Below are 22,079 nucleotides of genomic sequence, written 5' to 3' on the forward strand. Positions count from 1 at the left end.
GCTCACCCCACAATGTTCAAACATTTGTTAGCAATTAGCCTCGGCCACGAAACTGACTTTCAACAAAACATATGGACCCTCCCTGCTTCTCTCCCCCTCCCTTTACTTTTTTCATCCTGTCCCTTTTCCAGTCCCTCCCTCATTTTCCACTTTCTTTGTTCCCCTCCCATATCTCTCCCTCTTCTGTCTCTCTTTCTTTAACCACTCTTCACTCTTTTTTCCCTCCTCCAACATTTCTCCCTCCCTCCCTCTCAGAACTTGCACATGGTTTCTGTCTGAGGAGGTTTAGCTTTCTCGGGCTCTGCTTGAGAGAGGGAGGATGCCAGAGAGCTTCACGCAAATGCACATGTTCAGAGAAACAGTAACTGTTTTTCTTCTAAATCATTGACATAATCTAGATATCAGATCTTTTTTTGTCTGTTTTTTTTTTCTAATTGCAGACGTGCTTTGTCAGTCTTTTTTTGGATGAGGGTGAAGTTTGCTCTCTGCTTGCTTTGCATCCATTTCAAATTTGTGGAAGTAAGACACTGCAGGACTCTGGGGTTCCCTCCTTTCTGTGGGGTTTTGGTGACAGTTGGAACACAAATGCCTTTGCTTTTTGGGAAAAAAGGGGAAGAGGACTGCAACATCAGCACCATCATCAGCTCAAGCTTCAGGAAACTGGACAAGAATCTCCACACAGGTTTCTAGAGCCAGAAATCATGAAAGGTAAAGGTGCTTCATTCCATTTATAAATACATTTTCTTTCTTTGTTGACAAAAATACCACACACATGCATGTCCTTGACTGAAAAACATTCAAAAATGCAAACAAAATGCAACATAATCTTTCATGGTGGCATGCAGTTCTGCACCTGCACGGAACGATCACATATGCTCCTCATCAGCTCTAAAACTTGGCAGTGGAGATCGCAAGAAAGTGTGCGGTTGTTGTTGTTGGACGTGAAACTTTGATCAGTCAGCCTTAAAACTCTCTGTATGTGTACCACAGAACCTTTTTGTTGAACATAAAATTTTCTCTGCCACTGCCAATCTCCCACAAACTGACTTAATATTCCCCTTAAAAGGAGGCGAGGGAAAACATAAGAGTTGAATTTGAGAGTTTTCACAACATGGCATGAAGGGAGAGCTGCCAGTAGCTTTGAAGAGGGCGGGGGCTCTTTCATGCTTCCCAGACTTACAGTATGAGAAGTGAAAGTAAACAGACATGGGAGGATAAAGTGGGAAAAGAGGATAGGAGAGTGGCAACAAAAGTGGGCATGAAGAAATCACCCAAGAAACTTATTATCTTAAAAACATGTTAATGTGTAATATGTACAAGTAATTGGAAAATTGTATTTTTTGTTTTCATTGTTGTCATTATTATCACTGTTATTATTCTTAGTAGTAGCAGTAGTAGTAATAATAGCTCAATAATGATTATTACTGTGTGATTATTGCAGATCAATACTGCATTTGAGCAATGCAACATAAACAAGACAAGCTCAGCCTGTACTTAAACCGATAGGAACCTAAAAAAACCGAGCTTTCTAAAATGTGATGGACCTATGTGATGGACCTATCTATTCTAAGCTAAGCCATGATGTTTTGCTATTCTCAACCAAGTAATTTCAATGTCTAAACCCAACCAGTGTATGTTTCAGGTCTAAACCTAGTCTAGACTGGTTGTTTTTATGTAGATTTGAGGATTTTAATAACAGTTTTCCAGCTTCTGCTTTTAAACACAAATCTGTTCTCTGTTTTATTTTGTAAGTGATGAAATTTAAACAGGTTGCCATGAAAGAATTTGACTCTAATTAAAGAGCTAATTAAAGAAAACTGAGGTTAGCTTATAAATAGAAATATACAGAAGTTAAAGAAAAATCTACTTCTTCCTGGCATGTTGCACTGGAACCGCATGATGACATTGCAAATTAACTCACTTTAGAATATATACAATGATCGTCTCAGCCAAATAGTGCAGGAGCTCTATAAATGTGGTTTCCAGCCTTGCCCAACCAGAACAAAACATGCTGCCTCATACATTCCTAACTGGGCTGAAGAGGAGGAGGAGTAATGCGGGGTACGGGGGGCAGGAGGCAGGTGTATAGCTGGCAAAGAGCAAAGGAAAGAGTGAGTAAAAGGAATAGTCCCACAGTGAAATACATTTTATGGATTTTTGTTGTGGTAGATTTAAAGATTTATATTTAAAACATCTTCAGTTTGAACAAGGAGAATGAATATCTGAGGCAACTGGATATTTAATTAAAATGTTTGTATGTTTATTAGTTTGAAAGGTAAGATCAGCTTCCAACCTTTATTCAGCGTTTTGACTTTTATTTAGATTAAATAGTGTTTGTCTAACCTGATCTGATAAGGCAACTAAATGAGAGACATAATGCTGATGAGCTAGCTGGAGTAGAGATGGAGGAGAGTCACAAGACTCATAAACAAGAGACTGAAGTTCAACATAACCTTGGGACATCTGTTTTGTCTCTTTTTTTGTTTTTTATTCATTTGCTGTTTATTCTAGATGTTTATGCACTCACTGTTTTGTTTCACTTAGCAATCATAGCTACTGGTTGAGGTTTAGGCAGCACAATTTCCTGTTTTGGGTTAGGCACTATGAAACCACTTGGTTAGGTTTATGGACCAAAGCTCGGTGGTTAGGTTGAGGAAAAGACTGGTCTTGTTCAAAATACACCCCTTTATATTGGCTTTAGATAGTGACAAAGAAATTTTCACCATGTTTAACTGGCACATTAAAATCTGGGGCTAAAAGCTACCTTATACATTCATAAGATATGACACTACTTGAATGATACTGGAACTGGAGATAGACATAATGCCACTCATTATTTCATGACAGATTACAAAAATAAAGCCCTTTTTATAACAATTACTAGTCTGAAGGCTTTTCTTTTAATACTGGTTGTATTTATCAGGGCGTTTGGTTTTGAACATGACATTTGGTTCTTTCAGTCTGGGTTTTGTTTGTTTTTGGTCTTTCTGTTGTCATCATTTCAGACATCTGAAGTCCCCTTTTACTTTCTATCCTGTCTCCAGCTTGCTATTCGCCAACTCCTTAATGTTGCTAGTTACTTTACCCTAAGCACAACCAAAAAGCCTCTGAAACACCAACAAAATACGAAATAATAAGTTGTGCTCGCAGTATGAAATGGTAGCTACTTCTGGTCACCTGAATGAGCAGGGTTAAAGTCTTAATGTTGTGTGGATAAATGAAAGAAAAGCTGCATGTGTTTTATTTGATTTTAGTGGTAGAATATGTTTAGGTAATATATTCATACTTCCCTATGCTATGAGTTGTTTGTGTTGTCTGATTTGTTGGTCTGGGAAATCATTTATGTCAGAACATTCTAATGATGTGTGGCATACCACTGAAAAGCCATAACTTTTGTTACATGCTTGACTTTCATCTCCATATGAAGTTATGGTGACAACTTCATGAAATTGGAAGGCAAGTAAATACCAACAGGCATTGAAAATGAAACATTAAAGAAAACTGTACCCACCCATTGGCCTCTCAGCCTCGTAAACCTCCCCATGCATGTCTTAGTGTCTCACCCCGGCTGTCCAAAGCAGTTTGGTCCAGAGGCATTTATGTGAAGTGACTCTAAAAATCTTTGTCAGACCACAATAAAAGAACATTCTCCTGTAATGGCTCGTCGACAGTTTTGCAGACTGTAGCAACACATTTTTAGGCATTTAAAGTTTTGTAAAGAGACCACACATTCCTGTCAAAGGGTACCCAAATGGCTGAGATTTCAAAAAAGGTTTGGAAAATGACTCGTTAGGCTTTATGAGTTGTGGTCAGGACCTCCACTCTGATCTTGGGCAGGTCCATCTCCTGGCTCTGTTTTCACTTGGAGCCTGTATTTGCTGATGTTCTCAATGTAAAGTTTGTCCTTGTTGTTCGCAAAAGAAATGGGCACGTTAAAAGCAAAGGTTTCTATAGATCTTTATTTGATGCAGGGAGGTCTCTGGACATTTGGGGCTCGTTACTCACAAGGCTAACATTTTGTACAACAGAGAGTCCACAGAGGGGGCGAAGGGAGGGAGAGAGGGCAGGGATGGGTCTGGAAAGTCCAAAACCCCGGAAAGAAACCGCAGCAGAGGAACCACAAATGTGGGATATTGCTGATGTTTAACAGGCTTGGAGATGCATTCACAAATACCAAAGAGCTGATTATGAAAGATGGAGACAATGTGGGTGAATGGCAATATCATTATATTTGGAAGTTTAAGTATTTCAGTCTTTCTGAAATGTATTTAATCTATAATTTCATAAAGCAATTTAGAAAGGCTACTTTCCTTTTGCAATTTTACATCAGCCCCATGCATACACTTCAGTGCATAAAGAAATGGATATTCTACTTTGATTTAATATTATTAAAAAAAACCCAGGCGCCAGGTGTCACAATTACAATGGCCATCTTTAATTCTACTGTCTTGGGAGGGATATTGAATCGTGTTTTGTTGTAATTAACTTAACACATCTTTAAACTTCTCCTGCAAAATACACATTAGTACAAAATATTTGCTGTTTCGTCTGTCACAACTAAGAGTACACTGCTGAGTATTCAAGCTGAAACCAACCTTTCCATCCTCAGTCTGCCTCATAGTCTGGATAAACACTCGCTCTTCGCCATGCATTTTGATCCCAAAAATCTCTTGTACATGTAGCTGGACATTGCTTCAAACTATTCACTTTTAAAATATACCGGCTGTAGCAACAACATAATGAATAATAATGAAAATATAATGAGGCATAAAGCAGAAGTCTCCCTTAGCGGGGGACCACAGTGCTGGTTGTAGTCAAAGCCTGCTTAGGGTTATTCGCATCATGAGACTGAAGTGGTATAAGTAAAATAATAAAAGACATTTTGAAAATGTACACACCCATGGATCAGATATCTTAATGTAAAACTGTGTTTTAAAGACACAGGATCTAAAACAGCTTGTTTTGAACAGTATACACGGGACAGTATAAGAAAAACAGGTTGTATTTTTAACTGTGAGTAATGCAGAAGTACTCCTGAAGTCCTACAATGAAAATATTGAGCTGGCTAAATCTTTAGTTTTTGATCTTTATTATGTAGATGCCAACCTTTACTTATTTAGGTTGCATACTTTCAAAAGAATGATCTTTTTAAAGTAATACAAAGACATCTGGAGGGGTAAAACTAAGAAGCGTGAGAAAGTACACTGAATTTTCTCTTCATGTAGAGTGTTTTTCCTTTCTCTGTCTTACTGTATTAAACATCAGATCAGTTTAAAACACTGAAGTAGTTACTGGCGTTAACACCATTTGTTTAGGGTTAAAAATTCTCAGAAACCATTTTGACCTTATAGTTTTATATGATAAGACCCAACCCAGTGAGAGGAAAACCCTTTATTCTGCGAAAGATTTGCGCAGATGCTCTATGTTTGTTAAATTTTGGAGGAAATGTTTAGTTGTGCAGCATTTCAGCCTGCTGAGATCTGAAAAAGCCTTTTCACGGAACCAAAATATGCTTTTTGGTAGCTCCACAACTTTCTGCTTGATTGAATTGGTGTGTCTGGCTGAGCTGTGCTGCTGTCAGATCAGCTCGGTTCTGCTTTGTGTGCATTGGACAGGTCAACTTCCTCCCTAACGAGACAGACATGAGGTTTTTTTCCACCGAGAGCAGTGAAAACATGAGGGAAGAAAAGTGAAAGAAGGAAAGAGGCTAAGAGGGAGAAACAACCATGAAGTGGTGGATATTTGAGGGTGGATACTGATTGTGATATTTCAGATTTCAGCTGCCAATAATAAATTATTTGCTGACAGTTAAACATTTCAGTAAGGTTTTTTTTTTTATACCACAACGCCCTCAAATATGACAGGAATTCAGCTTGTGCCCCAGATATGTTTTTTAATGAGGGTGGGAAAGTCTCTGAAACAGGATTCAGACTGGTTTGGGCATGAAAATGTTTCCCTAAAACCCAGAATAATGATGGTATGCGATGTTACAGCTACTAAAAAAAGAGCCGAAAGTTGATAAAACACTATTTAGAGCTGCTGGCCTTGTGTAAATCATCTCCACAGTTTTTTTCAGATAGGTAAACATATCATAAGTCCGTTAAAGGGAAAGCAGCTTGTCATTTAGGCAAAAGTCACTTTTATCTTGATACTGATATATCCACATTCAGAGACACAAACAACATTAAAAGAGCCATGGTGATTGTGTGAGATTTATGTTTGTCATGACTTTAGATAAGTAAGGTAGGTATTTTGTACATGGTCACTCTATGTGCCATTTTGCAAAGAATAATTCACACAAGCCTAGCAAGCTATGCCATGTAAAACATACCAGAGGTGGATGGAAATGGTTTAAACATTGGTTTTCTGAAGGTTTCAACTTTTTGAACAGGCATGGTGATAAAGGGCATTTTCTACTAGCAAATGTTTTTATTGCACTTACAGTTGTCTTTACTGTTTGCTCTGTGCGTGTTAGATCAAGGAGTGATTTAATGTGAAACCATAACTGATACAACAGGAAGCCAATGATGAGAGGTTGAATTAGATAACAACATACCACTAGGAGCAGTTATGAGGGCTTTTTTTAAAGCATTTTTTTAATTGATTATGTTATAGCTGTTAACAAAATACATAGTTTTATATCTAAATCCAAGTAAATCCTTGCCATAGAATCAAATTCATAAAGCCACGAAGGAAAGAAGTTTGGACTTGTGAAGTGATAAAATTCCATCTACAATTAATATTTAGCTACATTTTTGTAATGTCCTTCATGTCACTGATGATATCGCCACATCAAATGAAATAATGGATCCCACACAGATAAAGTTGTCACATTTATTTCCAAAATAGGATATAATCAAAAATATCCATCACACTAATCTTGGAAAAGCAGATGCAGGTCAGCCTTCACTTCTCTTGTGTTTTACAAGTTTTCTGTTTGATAAAAATCATTGCGGACATGCAGTTCTTTCTCTATTCCCCATCTCCATCTGTGTTCCTCTCCCTCTCTTCTCCCGTCATCATTATGTAAGCCTTGGTGTTTAGTGACTCGTCCACCCAGACCTGACCTCAGCTGTTCCACCGCGGACTTGTGTAAACATTCACCTCACTGCTTCGTTAGCAAGTACACAATCAAAACTTCACTTCACCAACATTGTTTTTGTAGATTCATCTCATGAAGTCATTGCTTTTATTTGGTTTTAGCAAACCTGGCATTTCTATCCTCAATATTTCATCTCAGTTCAGACCCTAGTGACTTCACCACCTGTCAAATTATTGTATTTATACATGGTTATTTGAGGTATAACTGTTAAATACATGCCACATGAGCAGCAGCTTGAAAAGTTGGTGAAAAGTTTGTTCAGAAACAGACTGTTTCCGTTAAGAAATCTATAACTAATGAAGTTCTAACCCCAAGATATTATGGGAAACCACTGCTAGCATTCTCTTGCCAGCCATTTTCCTGTCCTTACAATCAGAGGCGAGACCTCTCCTCACTGGTTCCTCCTCCCCTTCCTGTAAATACTGTCTGAAAGATTTAATTTGTACTAAACTGTGATTAAAAACTAATAGCAAGTCACTGATGATTCAAAGCATTTAATTATACTGATGTCATATGTGAAACAGCCTGTACTGGAGAAATACTTAGTTTTATAACCAAACCAAAGCACTCATGCCAAAAACAACTGCATCAGCAGAGCCAGATGCAAAGTGTGATTACAGCATTCACCTGTATGCCTGTAAGAAATATGACCGGGTGTCATCTGGTATTTGGCTTATGTTTGAGATACATGTGGGGATAAAAGCAGTTGATAACAATCATTTAGGATTGCCTCATCAGTGTTCATCATTGGTGTTCACCCGAACCAGCCTCTATACATGCAAGGAGGAGAAAGAAACTTTCCAGAGTCACATTACAAGCCTACTCTACAATATTTGATATACACAAAACCATTGCCAAAAGGACAACTTCGCCTTTTATGTTCCAGATTTATATATTTTTAATGTTTCTCTGCCATAGAAATATATCCTACATCATGTCAAATAAATCCTTTATGAGGAGCGTGAACTGGGATATTTTCCTAACCCTAACAATGTAGCTTTAGTGCCAGAAGTTCATTATACTATCCATGAATTGTGAAACCATCCATTATATTTTACAAATAGTTTCACTCTAGAGTCAAACTCCAATCTCTCTTACGAAGGTAAAGCAGTGTATTTGAGATATGTATAATCATCCCTCTAACCCTCACAGATGGAGTGCTGCCAGCAAGCTAGTTCAGGCAGTCAACTTGAGCTGTACTGCTGCTTCACATGTTATCTCTCTTACTCTGCACATGCCATCAACCATACCCTTCTGCTCTGGTCAGTTTGTGTAAACTGCAAAATTACTACCTCACTCTCATATCTGTGTCACTACTGCTGCTGTGAATGCTACTATTACCGCCCAGCACCTGGGCTCTCGCTTCTCTGAATCTTTTGATGATATTATGTACAGTAGATGACAGACTATTTAACGTCTTCACACTCTTAGGTTAAGGAACATTATTCTGATATTGCTCCACAATTTGTAGACTCAGTTTTTTGCAGAGTGCTGAACCTTTGGCCATCTGTATGTCTGAGAGACTCTGTCTCTCTATGGTGCTCTTTCTATACCCAAAAATAAATATGTAAATGATATAAATGACCTGTTGCCAATTCCTAATTATTTGCAAAATGTTACTACAGCTGTTTGTTGTTAATGTCACTTACTTTTTCATGAAAGCCTTCTTATGTCACAACATTTTTAGAGATGTGTTGCTGCAATCAAATTCAGGCTGAGCTAATATTTGAAATATTAGGTCATGAAATAGTAAAACGTCTCACTTTCAATATCTAATATGTTTTCAATGTTCTCTGCTGAGAACAAATATTGGTGTATGAGATTTGCCAATCACGGCATGTGTTATTTTGCACTGTGTCCCAATTTTTTTGAGGTTGCATATTCTGCAATAGAGATTTAATTATTTCAATATTTTTATAACTTAACTAGGGATTACATTTATGCAGGATGAGGTGCACATGTGTGGATGTTGCCCGAGCACTTGTTGAGAAACATCACACATATCCTTGGCAGAGAAATGTTTAGATAATACATATCTGTGGCTAAAAGGCATTGAAATGATACTTATCCATGGTTGGGTTGTTTTAAACACACTGAAATTGTACGTATCTATGTCTGAGAAACCTTGAGGTTACGCCTGTCTGTGGGTGATCAATGTTGAGATTAAACACATTTGTTGCTAAAAAAATGTTGAAATTATACATAAGTGGTTCCTAGAAATGTGAAATAGCATCCTCTTACTCTGGCAACTGGGCTGTTTAAAACACATCTTATCTGTCTGAGAAACGTGATTGCAAAGTCAAACACTTCCAGGTACAAAGGGAGGAAAACGTTCAGCACTCTGACAACCCTTCTTACATCCATGGATCGCTCTTCAGCATCTTGTCGAACCTTTTTCATGTGTGTATGAGTGAGTTTCCTTGTTTTTTTTCCTTTCCAGAACACTTTGCTGTGTGTGTTTCCTAAACACTGTCCAGCTCCACACCTGAGGCACTGCTGCTGTGGAGCTGGATGGTGTACAGCGAATGACGTGTTGTATGAAATCTATAGTGGTTACATACAGCTATGGAAACATGAAGTTAAATGTTTTGTGGGGCTCCAATGCAAACTGGGGGTATTTGGTTTATAGGACCCTCTGGTTAAATTCTGTCTTGCTTACTCTAGCCCTTTTCAGTGTGTGATGAAAACCTCCTCAAACTTATAAAAACTCCCCCAAGAATCGGTGGATAAAACCACCAGCTGCTCTCATGCTTTTCTCCTGAGTGTGCAGCAACTCAGGGAATCTGAGCAGAACAAAAACATGCATGTTCTGAGATAGCAGCCTCACGCTGCACATTACTACACTGCAGAGGGGAGATGGATTGTGGGGCAGCTGGCTTGCATGATTTATGGGACAAGTAATAAAACTTGTCAGAGGTTACAGAAGAATTTCATTTCAGTCAGCTTTATTTTTCAAATATCTGCTCTTTGTCTCTCTCTGTCTCTGTTTCACAGACAACTACGGTGGATATGAAAACCAGCTTTTCAAAGGTAATGAACTGAAAGTTCAGGTTTTTGGCACCAACAGCCATAAATGTGAGACAGTTTATCATACATGATTGTCATTCTGTGCTGTATCTGCAGTAATATGCACTGTTCTGCACTAATTAGCTCATGAGAACAAGCTTAACTGGTCTCAGAGCAAGGGAAACAGGTATTGAGTGAGTCAGGGGCCCCTTGAAGTGATAAACTACTATTGAGTTGTTTAGTAGGATTTGTTTTTTTTTCTGAAAGACATGAAAAAAAAAAAAAGATTTGTTGACTTCCTGGCAGCAGAATGAGTTATGGGCACTTTTTCTTATCAGACAACTTGTATCCTAATGATCACAAACTCAACAACCAGTGGTATCTATCAGATGATCTCAAGCAAACACCCTAGTTCTGCTGAACGATACCAAAGTGACTGAAAGCAAAACAATTTAATTGACATAAAATCATGTGGTCAAAGCAAACATACGGAAGTTCACATTCATTCCTTATGCATGCTTTGAAGAATATTATATGATGATACTTTAACAGATTAAAATTTAAGGTAAATTATAATGGTTTTAAACTGCTGTTTGCATGTTCTGTTGTAACTCAGACGAGGACTTCACTGGAGAGGAGGATGAGATGCCCTCATTCAGAGGTGGGGTCCGCATGCACTCAAATCTAAAAACACTCAGATGACATGCAGTCTTGCACAAGAATGTGTGACAATGTGTAACCTTATTGGTCCACAGTGCACACTTTCTTGGTTAGAAAATTGTAACATGTTCATTTTGAAATACATAATAATACTTGCATGCTCAAACTTGCATGCTCAAAAATAGCAGAACTATTACAATTTCAAGGCTCCAAAAGTGTTGCTAATTGTTTTCCTTTCTAAATTGTAACTTACTTTACTTTTTGAATGACACGAAAATGTGTTATCGCAATATTGTTACATGTTCCAAAAAGCTCATAAGGAGGTAGGAGGGGCTGGATGGTGGCTTTACACCATATATTATCATGTAAGAAAATCTATTTCGACTTCGATCCGACACTTTTCTGACTTTGCTCTTTGCATGAAAATACATGTGATTAAGCTTAGAAATGAAAAATATATGTTTGGAGAATTGCATCACTTAACTCTACCCTTTACTAAAAACAGGCAATGAAAAATGGGTGTGGACAAACATTTTTTGCTTCTTCTTTGGACACATTCAGTCACTGTGATTTCCTGCATCCTCAGGTCGTAGCAGAGGTGGCTGTGTGAGATGCCAGCAGAGCCAGTCTCTTCAGCTGGCCGTCAAAGTCCTCTATGGATTTGTTGCTTTTCTCATCATTACTGTTGCAGTGCTGGCATCACTTGGTGAGCTCTGTGTGACTTTCAATTCTCCCTCTTCAGCCCCCATATTTTTTACTCCCCTTGTTGAGATTGAATTTGCTATGACTGGATACATTCAGCTTTGTGATTTGTTTAGGTAATTCCACTGATTAATGCTGACATTTGCATTAGGAAGAGCAAGTTGCATGATGGTCAGAGTTTTCTGATAAATCACAGTCCATTTAACTCCCATTGATCATATGAATTTGGTCCCTGGTTCTGCATGATGTGTAGCTGACAGCTGTTCAGCACCAACAGATGATTTTTACATCACTTTTTACTGGGGCTGTAAGCCGTAAATCTTCATCTTTTACTGGTATTCAGGGAATTTTGGAGGGGAGAGTCCAGCCTGGTGAGCAATGCAAAATCTCCCAAAAACACAAACCTACGTTCAGGTACATAACATAATAAAGTTTAGTTTTGTTTGGAGTATGCTGTGAACTGTGTGTGGGCATTTCATTTATTGATGCACATGTGCAGGAGACATGTAGACACACTGAACCTTTTATCTAAGGATTGTCACGTCTAAATGAACATTGTGTTGAAGTAACCAGGCAGAGGCACCTTTTTGCAGAAGAAAATAGAAGTAAATAACAGGAATCTAATGTCCCCAAGTGTCTCTGATAGAGAAGCAATTAATTCAACATTTATTTTTTCTGACTGTTGTTTTTATTTTCACGTAATCACTCAGATTATTGGCTACTAGGTAACATGACTTGACATCAAAAGGGCACGTTAGAGAAGAAGCCTCTTATACATATGCCGTTTTGAAGCTGGGACCAATGTGTCTTTGTTGCGCATCGTGTCATGTGTGAACGTGAAGTGGCTTGAAGTTGATCTGTCTGATCTGCCTTTGACTCGGCAAGGGAGGTAGCAACAGAAGCAAAATGATCCTGCCTTGTGTGTGTTTACACACATCAAGCTGGTCTTGTGCCACTTGCCACTCAATAATGGTCCTCAATTTTAAAATTGGATGGACTTTGAAGATTCCACATACACTACTAGATATCAAAAGATTCAGAGAACCTGGAGACATCTCTGTGTGCAACAGACACAATCAATATTGGATACTCGTGATCTTCAGGTCCTGAGGTGACACTGCATTAAAAACAGACATGATTCTGGCATGGAAATTATGGCATGGGGTCAGTAAAACTTCCAGAAATCATTGTCTGTTAAAATAGTTCACCGTGCCATCCACAAAAATGAAAACATATGTGAACATGATCCAGAAACACTTCCTTCTTCTCTGGACTTAAGCTCCTTTAAAATGGACTGAAGCAAAGTGCAAAACTATTCTGTGCTCAGATAAATCAAAATGGGAAATTCTTTTTGGAAATTCTTTATGCTGGTATGGGGGTACATTGGTGCCTATGGAACTGGAAGTTTGCACATCAGAAAGACACCATCAGTGCTCAAAAGTATATACAGGTTTAAGAGCAACATGTTCTCCCATCTACACAACATCTTTTTCTATTGAAGGCCTTGCAAATTTACGCAGGACAATGCTAAACCCCATGCAGTGTCTTTTATAACAGCATGGCTTCATGGTAGAAGCGTCCGGGTGTTGAACTGGACCTACAGTCTGGACCTTTCACCAACTGAAAACATTTGGTGCATCATGAAACACAAAATACAACAGAAGACCCAGGACTGTTGAGCAGCTAGAATTGACAACATTTGTTTACCAAAGGCCCAACAGCTGGTTTTCTCAGTTCGCAGACTTTTACAGACTCAAGTTAAAAGAAGGTAGGAATGGGCATGGCCCTGTCCCAACTTTTTTAGGTGTGTTGTTGCCATAAAATTCTAAATGAGTTCATGTTTCTCATGACATGGTAAAATGTCTCACTTTCAACTGTTGCTTTGTTCTCTATCCTCTGTTTTTCTTTGTTGTGAGATTTGTCAATCGTTGCATTCTGGTTTTGTTTACATTTTACAGCCATTCCAACATTTCGGAACTTGGGTTTTACATATATATTTCTGAGGGATTAAGTAAACAACACATCACACTCAGACTTTGAGATAACTGCTGTGCCTTCAAAGGGTTTTTAACCAAATGTTTAGCAGACTTCACACAGCGTTGAACAGTTTCCATTTCAGCCGTACTTTTTTAACCTCATTAATCTGCATTTCAAATGTATTTAACCTTCTCTCTTGTGTGCACTATTATTAGTGGAGGTTATAACTGTAAATTATGAGCTGTATTAGGAGTTATTACTCTTTATTTGATATGAAGTACCACGTTTCATTGGCTACTTTATTTGATAGAAAATTTGTGTACTTTTTTTAAAGATCCATTACTCAACTCTTATCTTCAATTATTTTTAAACAAAGATAAAACTGTCAAACTTTCTTTCTTTCTTGACACATTACAACACATTTACAGCAGATACAAAGAATAACTGCTGTTAGAGTGAAAACTTTATGCAGGTTTGAGTTCAGTTCTGCACATCTTCCATAAAAACCTGTTGGTTAGCTGAATGTTGAATGAGTTAACATATTTTTAGCTCATTACATCATGTAAAAAGAGATTTTTGAAGGTGAATGCAGTTGTTGATATCCAAAGCATTCAACAACTTCTGTTCTACAGACTGTAACAAAGGCCATTAGCCAACAAAGCCCTTTAGCCAAGTTCATCATCACTGTCACAGCAGCTAATACAGTAGAGCGGATGGTATGTGCAGAACATGTGGAAGCATTTACATGTATGCAGACAAGCTATGGTAAAGACCTCCATCAGTCCCCTGGGTCAGAGCTTATGCTGCTGAAAAAGCCTGAAAATACACACCACACAAGCTTGCACACTCACAAATGTAAACTTGTACACACAAAGCCCTCACACTCATTAAAATGGCTGCTGCTCTCTTGGGAAATATGCAGGGGAAGCAGAACCTGGCCAGCTGGCCAAACTATCATTTATCAGTGTTTTGTTTGCATTTTCTAAGATAATGAAAACTTAACATGTTTTGTTGTCAGGGCTTAAATTACAACTTCCTTTTTTTTACGCCTTTAAATACTTCCCAATTCTGTGGGAAGTAATACTTCCCAATTCCCAAGTGCTGCTGATGTTAATGCTTTCTGTGTCGTCTCAGCAGCTTTCTGGGCCGTCTTACACTAAACTATTTATTCCCTAATGTTTTTGCATGTTTAAATCTAATGGTTTAAGTCCTCTTTTCCTCAAACACAAAACCACAAAACTATGGCAGCTTACAGCTGAGTGTGTTGTGATTGCTTCTTTCTATCCCTGAAACAGAATTTAGGGGAAAGACCATATGTAATTTCATAAACCTCAAGGATTTTCCCTAACTTTAAGTTCTCTGTATCATCAGTGTTCAAAAAGGTGGATAACTTGTCTGAGGAGGAAGCAGTCTACCACAAGAAGATCACCAAAGTTCAGCAAGGAATTGAGGGTAAAGTGACCAGATTAAAAGAAAATCTTATTCTGACTGAGGTTTGCATCTTAGATCTATAAGAAAACAATAACAATGGCTAAACTTCTGCACAGAGAAAATAAGCTCAGGCCTGATAATTGCCATGTTTTTGTTGGTAGAACCTTTTCTTGTAAATTTACTGCTTAAACCAGGCACCTTTAAAATAATGAAAGCCAAAATGATGTTTTCCATTAACTTAAGAACTATATCTTATCTTAACGATTACTGTTCATGCCTCAGTTCATTCTTGATACCGAAAATAATGTCATGATAACATCAGTTTAGAAACTATTCTGGACCTCTCGTCTAAAAGTTCAAGATTTCATCTCTCTGAACTTGTTAAGGACTCCTTCTTCATCATTCCTAAAAAATATCTGTTTAGTATCACCAGAACAAGCATTAGTTTTGTCATGTGGATTGTGCATTCATCTAAAATTTTAGGGATCATTAATGAGGTGTGGAGGAGATCTGATGTTTTTTCGCTCGCACGAACACACATATGGTCCTAATAATCTATATCATGTACAAGCAACTGCCTCTTTCTTTCTCCCTCTCACCTCTTTCTTCTTCTTTACGTCTCAGATCTGAGATCTGCATCTAACTGCTCAGGCTGCCTGGATGTGACATTTTACAGTGAGGAGATCAGTAGGCTGAAGAAAGAGTTTGAAGACATCCAGAAAATGTTACTGGGACAAGAGCAGGTATATCAAACTGAAAAACAAGCTCACAGAGCAACAGGTTTTGTTTTTGATTGGATTACTCCGGCAATTCAAAACACAAAAGTACTCAATTTGTAATGTCATAAATAAGAGAGAAGCAGCAAACTGTCTGCTCTGGGGGTGTCTGATCACCCCCTTTCATCACTATTCCCCTCCAGGTCCTGGATCAGACCTCCCAAACACAGGCTACCATAAAGTCCACCAGTAACCAGCTGACGTGGGAAGTCCAAAACCACCTCGTGTCGATCAAACTTCTCAACCAGTCCCTGGAAAGATACCTGGATCGGGTGGAGGGTTGGAAAGAGGTGATTGAGGAAACTGAGGAGAAGATGAAAACGCTAACAGAGGATCAGTATGACATCAAAGCTACAGCGCAGCAAGTTAACACAACAGTGGCACTCAGGTGAATGAAAATAACTTACAATAGCACAGAGATTTATGGCACTTAGTCCACGGATGTTTTATGAACAGACACCCCAGTCTAACATAAAAAATATGTTAATGAGGCATATTAATCGGGTGAAATGAAATGCACTGCTAAAAACAATCAATGCACTGCTAAAAACAATCAAATTAAGTCGCCCACGCCATCAGTTTTATCAGTCAATATGATTTTGGTGCAAGCTAAAAGGATCCAACAGTTCTTAATTATTTTCTTTGAGCCATGCAGCGAGCATGTGTAAAAACGCAGTTTGTGTTTTATCCACTGCACCTCACATGTCCTCTGTGCATCTCTCTGCCGTTCAGCAAAATGTGGATCGATGCCTTGCAGAGAAAAGCAGACGAGGAGACTCTGGTCCTCCAGAAGTTGTCCAGTGACTGGCAGAACTACAGCCGGGTTCTGAGCGCCATCAAATCCAACACAAGCAGCACCTCGCAGACCATGCGCTTTCTCCAGAACAGCATTATGATAGATCAACAGAGAATCGCCATGTCTACCGATATGTTCTACGACCTCACACAGCAGGTTAGCGCATGATTTTCATTAAATGTAGTTATTCATCAGTCAAACATTTGAACAATCAAGCATTCTGATTGTTTAATTGCACTAATGAGGAGCTAATAGTGTTACTTGCTCATATCAATATTAAGTTACTTTTGTCTCCCATTCTCTTGAATCTAAACGCTCAGTTTCAGCTTGACTTTATTTGTAGGTTGAGCACTTTGCATTGCAGTTGAGTGCTGTCTGGTGTATGTGTGCGTGTTCTTCCCCACAATGTGGAGACCAGTTTAAACCCTGAGAGCAACAACATTTTTGGAAAGGGGACACGTCTTTAACGATTTTAAAGTTTATTTGGCCAAGCTATGTGGCTGATGCTGCAGTATTATCTGACTGAGATAAATGTGTTTGTGTTTGTGTTTTCTCTAGATGATGAACCTCCAGATGCAGCTCGACAATGTGACATCTTTCATGGATGAACACGAAGAGAACATGCATGACCTTCACTATCATTCCAGGTAATTTGCATACAATACAATCTGAGAATGTTGTTTTGTTTTTTTATTACTTTTCCACTTGCTTATTATAATCTTTTTATTAACCCTAAACTCAGGTTTAGGTCTAAACGTTATCATACATTCTAGTCTGAAAAACAAACTCTTAACCATAGATTAACTATGAAATACAAATTTGAAGTTAACCCCTGATATGTGACAGTATTGACAGATGCCCCCTCAACATAATGAATATATTGTGCACAAACATGCAAAGTGACATGTCAAACAGTCTCATCCCAAAGCTCTACCGTCTTCTCTAGATATTACGAGAACCGGACAGGTGAGCGTTTCTCTGCATTGGACAGTCGTCTGAACTCCATTCAGATGGAGATTGATACCATCTCCTCAAGCATTAACGCCACCGTCAGCCACGTCCAGAGCATGTACAAGTACATCAACATCGAGAGCTCCTCTTGCCAGAATCGCCTGGGCAGACACACGGAGGATCTACAGGTTGTGAAGAACTTAATCATAAATATTCACGTTTGGAGTATTTCTTTTATGAAAAACCTCCTGTGGAAGATTTATGGTAGTATCATCATCCATATTAATGATTAGATATATGCTCAGTTCAGGCATTAGATTAGCTTTCAGTTTTTTTTTTTTTTTTTCCTTAATGTTGTAGGCAGTATTTTCAAGACACTGATAACTATAATGATCACCCAGGCTAGTTTGTTGGTTGAAAAATCAGCTGATTTGTAACATTTTGACACATGAATTATGTGCTGATGAGAAGTTTCTCTTCTATCTGATTTCTCTTTTTCAGGCTGTACAGTCCACTACATTTCTTTATCCTGATGTTCCTTTGCTTTCTTTTTATCCAGAACATGAACAACACAGTCTTGTTACTCCTCCACTTAGCTGACACACTGAGACAGCAGAACATGCTGCTGAACGTCCGACTTGATATGGATGTAAGGAACTTGTCCATGGTGATGGAAGAGATGAAGCTTGTGGATGTTTTACACACAAAGATCATAAGGAACTTCACTATACTGAAAGGTACAGCAGATGTTGTCAAAAATAAAGTAAAAACAGAACATTGTACATCCACTCTTTTAAAAAAATTTGTTATTCACCCCTCAATATTTTATAAACAGGTGCTCCTGGACCACCTGGGCCTAAAGGGAACCGGGGTGAGAGTGGCTCCAAAGGACCCCAGGGACTGTCTGGCGGCAAAGGTGATAGGGGCCCAATAGGAGGCCGTGGACCTGCTGGGGAAAGGGGTTTTCCTGGCCCTAAAGGAGCACTGGGTGAAACAGGCCCTAATGGCAACAGAGGACCACCAGGTATCAAAGGAGCCAAGGGGTCTCTTGGTCAGCCAGGACCGAAAGGTGAGAGGGGCCAGAAAGGTGATATGGGCCCTTCTGGTAAAGATGGCGCACCAGGACCAACAGGGCCTCAAGGTATCCAGGGCCAGGCAGGACTCCCTGGGATCATTGGACAACCAGGACCAAGGGGAAAACCAGGGCCAGCGGGTCCATCCGGACCACCGGGTACCCCCGGACCTCCTGGCTATCCATATATCCATGACCACACCAACACCGCTCAGCAGCGAACTGTGACGCCTGCTGCTGGGTCCAAAAGACATTAGAGAAGACTTGGAGTCTGAGGTGATTTGTTTGGTAAAAAGAAACCGAAGAATCATGATAGGACATGAAATGAAAGAATATCAGTCATCATGACTGGAGACACAATAATCCATTTCCATGGGATTGTGCAAAGCAAATGAGAGCTTTCTGAACAAATGCAACAAACCCAATTTACCATGAGACTTTAAAGGAGGCATTCCCTGGATAAAACAACATGGTCACATGAAATGAGAGCGGAAAGAACTTCGACAACAAGCCAAACTGTTGAAAGATGAAAGTCCTGCAGGACTGAACATAGACTATTTGGAAACACTTTGAACTTTGTAAGGTGGTCCTCATACCTCTCATGAATGGACCTGCTTGCCTAGAAGTTGAGGTGCAGATAACTATACAGATAAACTATACAGATTAAAAGTAATAAAAAGAAAACAGCTCTGTTTGAACTGTTGAATGTACTGAAAGCAAGAATGTCTTTGAAGGGTTTGTCAAGCCACCAAAATCTTTTGGTGCATAATAAACAAGAGGGCTGTTAACCACACATTTGGACTTGGAGTAGTTGTGTTTCCCATCCAGACTACTCAAACATCCACAGTCCCATGTACTACACAGTGAACACAGAAAAATATCCACATTTTTTTTGCTGCATTATGTCACTGACACATCCAAGTCCAATGGATGGCACTTTATCTGTTCTTGAAGTGTGAAAATTAAAGCCAGTTCTCAGGGCAGGTACTCTGAAGACTTTTTCATCTGCTGGATCTGTGTTCGAATTGCAGCTGCAGAATTGTTTAAATTGTTTTTACTGTTTTATATTGATACAGTTAGTCAAAAGAAAAAAAAAAGTTAAGGCAACAACTTTTGAAAATGAAAATTCAGCTAGTTTAGTCCGTGTCTTTGTTGGAATCAGGCTGAGCATGAAGCTAAAGGTAGTGAGTACGTTCATGTGACACATTCAAGCGTAAGTGTATATTAATAAAGCTGAATTCCCAATACCTCAAGCTGAACTTTAACTGTAGCCGGACTCAACTGTGCATGTAACCATGCTGACTGATTATCCTAAGACATAAAGACTGAAAGCAGTGGGAACAGGGTTACATGCCGCCATTCCAACATCCCACCATTCCAATATGGGCCTCCAATTGTCGGTATGGCGACACTTCGTTTTCTATAAACATCCCGCCATTCCGACAATTGCTTTAATAGCCTATTAATGCATATTTCTTTTTAGAGGAACTCCACAACCTCGCAAACCAACTGTCATAAATTATTCTCAAAATCCCCTTAAATTCCAAATATCAAAATACAGGTATTAATGTAAATGGCGCGAGTCTGAAACATGTTAGATTACGCAGAAATAGTGTCAGTGACCTGTCACAGCAGCCAGCTGGAGCGGAGCTCTCCACAGTCCATGCATCTTTTGCATGCTGGCATCATATGCAACATTAATAATGTCAATTACAGACATCAATGACAGCTCTCCTGTGTCGGACGTCCCGTTGCTGCAAATAAAACCAATTTCATATATTATGCCCAAAACATATATATATTTTTTTATTAGTTTTAAATCAATAAGTGAACAGTGTTTGTCTATGTTTGTGTAATAAACTATTTGAATATCATTAATTTGCTTTTGGAGTGCGTTTTGAAAATTAGCACGGACTCATGACATTGTCAGGATCTGACGGTATCCGACACACCTACATGACAGCTGTTACACGCACACACCAGATTTATGGTGAAACAGTAACAACACAGCCCTTATGGATAGATTCTGAGTGCCATCATCTTTTATTTTTAAAATCCGAAATAAACCCACATCCACCTGATCCTCCCCTCTAACTGTAGATTTGACCCTTAAATCATCCTCCAGAATCAATTTAATATCATTCAAACATCACAAGCTTTAAAGAATAAGGCAGAGACAGAGGGGGAGAGGCTTTAATTACGCTTTTAAAGACTGTATCACATCTGTAAACATGTCTTAAAACATGTAAAGTGCATGAACAGAAAGAAGGGACTTTTATCTGTTGAGTAATGCACATTTCCTTATATGAAAAACCTCGTTGGAAAGGTGGGACGTTTGTATGTCGGAATGCTGGGATGTCGGATTGGGGGGTGCAACCTGGGAACAGTTAGCATGACTGTTTACAAAGCTAATTAACACATACCTTTAAAATAAACGAAGAAAAAAACCCACTCCTAAACTAAATTTCTGTCAGTCTGGGATCAGGTTATACATCTAGCAAATGCTGCCTGATGTTTGTAGTCTATGGACATGCACAGCAGGGAAAGATTCAACGATAAAAACCCTGAGTAGATCTGAGCCCATACAATGATCTGACTATTGAGATGTCTTAGAATTGCTCCCAGTGACTGAATTTAGTTTCAAATAGTAAACCACAATCAACATAATATGCAATTGTTTATGATTCCTTGGAATTCATTTGAAATTGGACAAGAATTCAGTTTGTCACTGTCCATTTTGGAAACTAGATTTCAAGTGGAAATATACATCCTCAAACTTTTTTCTATCTGTGCAAAAGTAATTAGTAATAGGGAAGATTTGTTCGCTATAGCAAATGTTTGACTCTTATCTGGGGGTGTGTGTCTACATCGGACAGTGAAATTGGGGTAAATTTTCATGTAGAAAGGGCTAAGGCTGCTCTAGTCTTTCTGCTAAGTTAAAGCAATGAGCATATTTTGCCAAATTTACAATACTCAATTACAAGGCAAGACATAGGAAGGCCAACAAGTCATAAAATATGTATATTTCTAACCATGTAATAAAAACACGTGAGTTGAAGTCAATCTTTATTTCTTCTATAGACAACTGGAATAACAGTTTTTGTTTTCATGAGGGTTTGGGTCTTATAATGCACAAATAATCATGTATATCTCAAAGTAAAAGTTTTATAAAAAGGGGAAAAAACATTTTTGTAAATGTTGTTGTTGTAATGAAATGCAACTGGTTTGCATTGAACTTCAATAAAGGGTTTTCTTTTTTATCATAGTTTCTGTCTCATCAGTGTCCTACTGTACCTCCACAGCTCAGTGCTATTGTTGCACTGAGAAGGAAAGGGAGTGTTTTTGTCAATAATTCAAAACACATGTTAACCCCTCCCATTTGATTCTACTGTCTATATTCTGCATGACCTTGTTCTGACATTCTGTAGGACCTCTCCCAAAACTGTGGCCTATAACTGACATCTTCTTCTTGCAGTATCAAATATCTAAATATCACATGAATAAGTCACAATACAGCAAACTCTTTAACATGACTTTGACTTTTCTTTTTGTCTCTGAGACAAGCTGAAGCAAATGTGAAAGAAAAGACATATGAACGCCTCCCTG

At 38.6% G+C, this 22,079-nt stretch overlaps 1 protein-coding gene across 1 annotated transcript; it reads left to right on the forward strand.

Annotated features, from left to right (window-relative positions):
• Positions 1 to 240: 240 nt before the first annotated feature.
• On the forward strand, positions 241 to 21,738 carry scara3 (scavenger receptor class A, member 3). Its single transcript, XM_075459341.1, has 12 exons — positions 241 to 708; positions 10,097 to 10,132; positions 10,725 to 10,769; positions 11,355 to 11,474; positions 14,819 to 14,899; positions 15,503 to 15,621; positions 15,798 to 16,042; positions 16,387 to 16,606; positions 17,009 to 17,097; positions 17,397 to 17,589; positions 17,961 to 18,138; positions 18,237 to 21,738. The coding sequence occupies exons 1-12, from the start codon at positions 702 to 704 to the stop codon at positions 18,728 to 18,730; spliced, it is 1,827 nt and encodes a 608-aa protein (XP_075315456.1). The 5' UTR covers positions 241 to 701; the 3' UTR covers positions 18,731 to 21,738.
• Positions 21,739 to 22,079: the final 341 nt, after the last annotated feature.

The sequence above is a fragment of the Odontesthes bonariensis genome, chromosome 24 (assembly GCF_027942865.1).
Source record: "Odontesthes bonariensis isolate fOdoBon6 chromosome 24, fOdoBon6.hap1, whole genome shotgun sequence".
NCBI classification, from domain to species: domain Eukaryota; kingdom Metazoa; phylum Chordata; class Actinopteri; order Atheriniformes; family Atherinopsidae; genus Odontesthes; species Odontesthes bonariensis.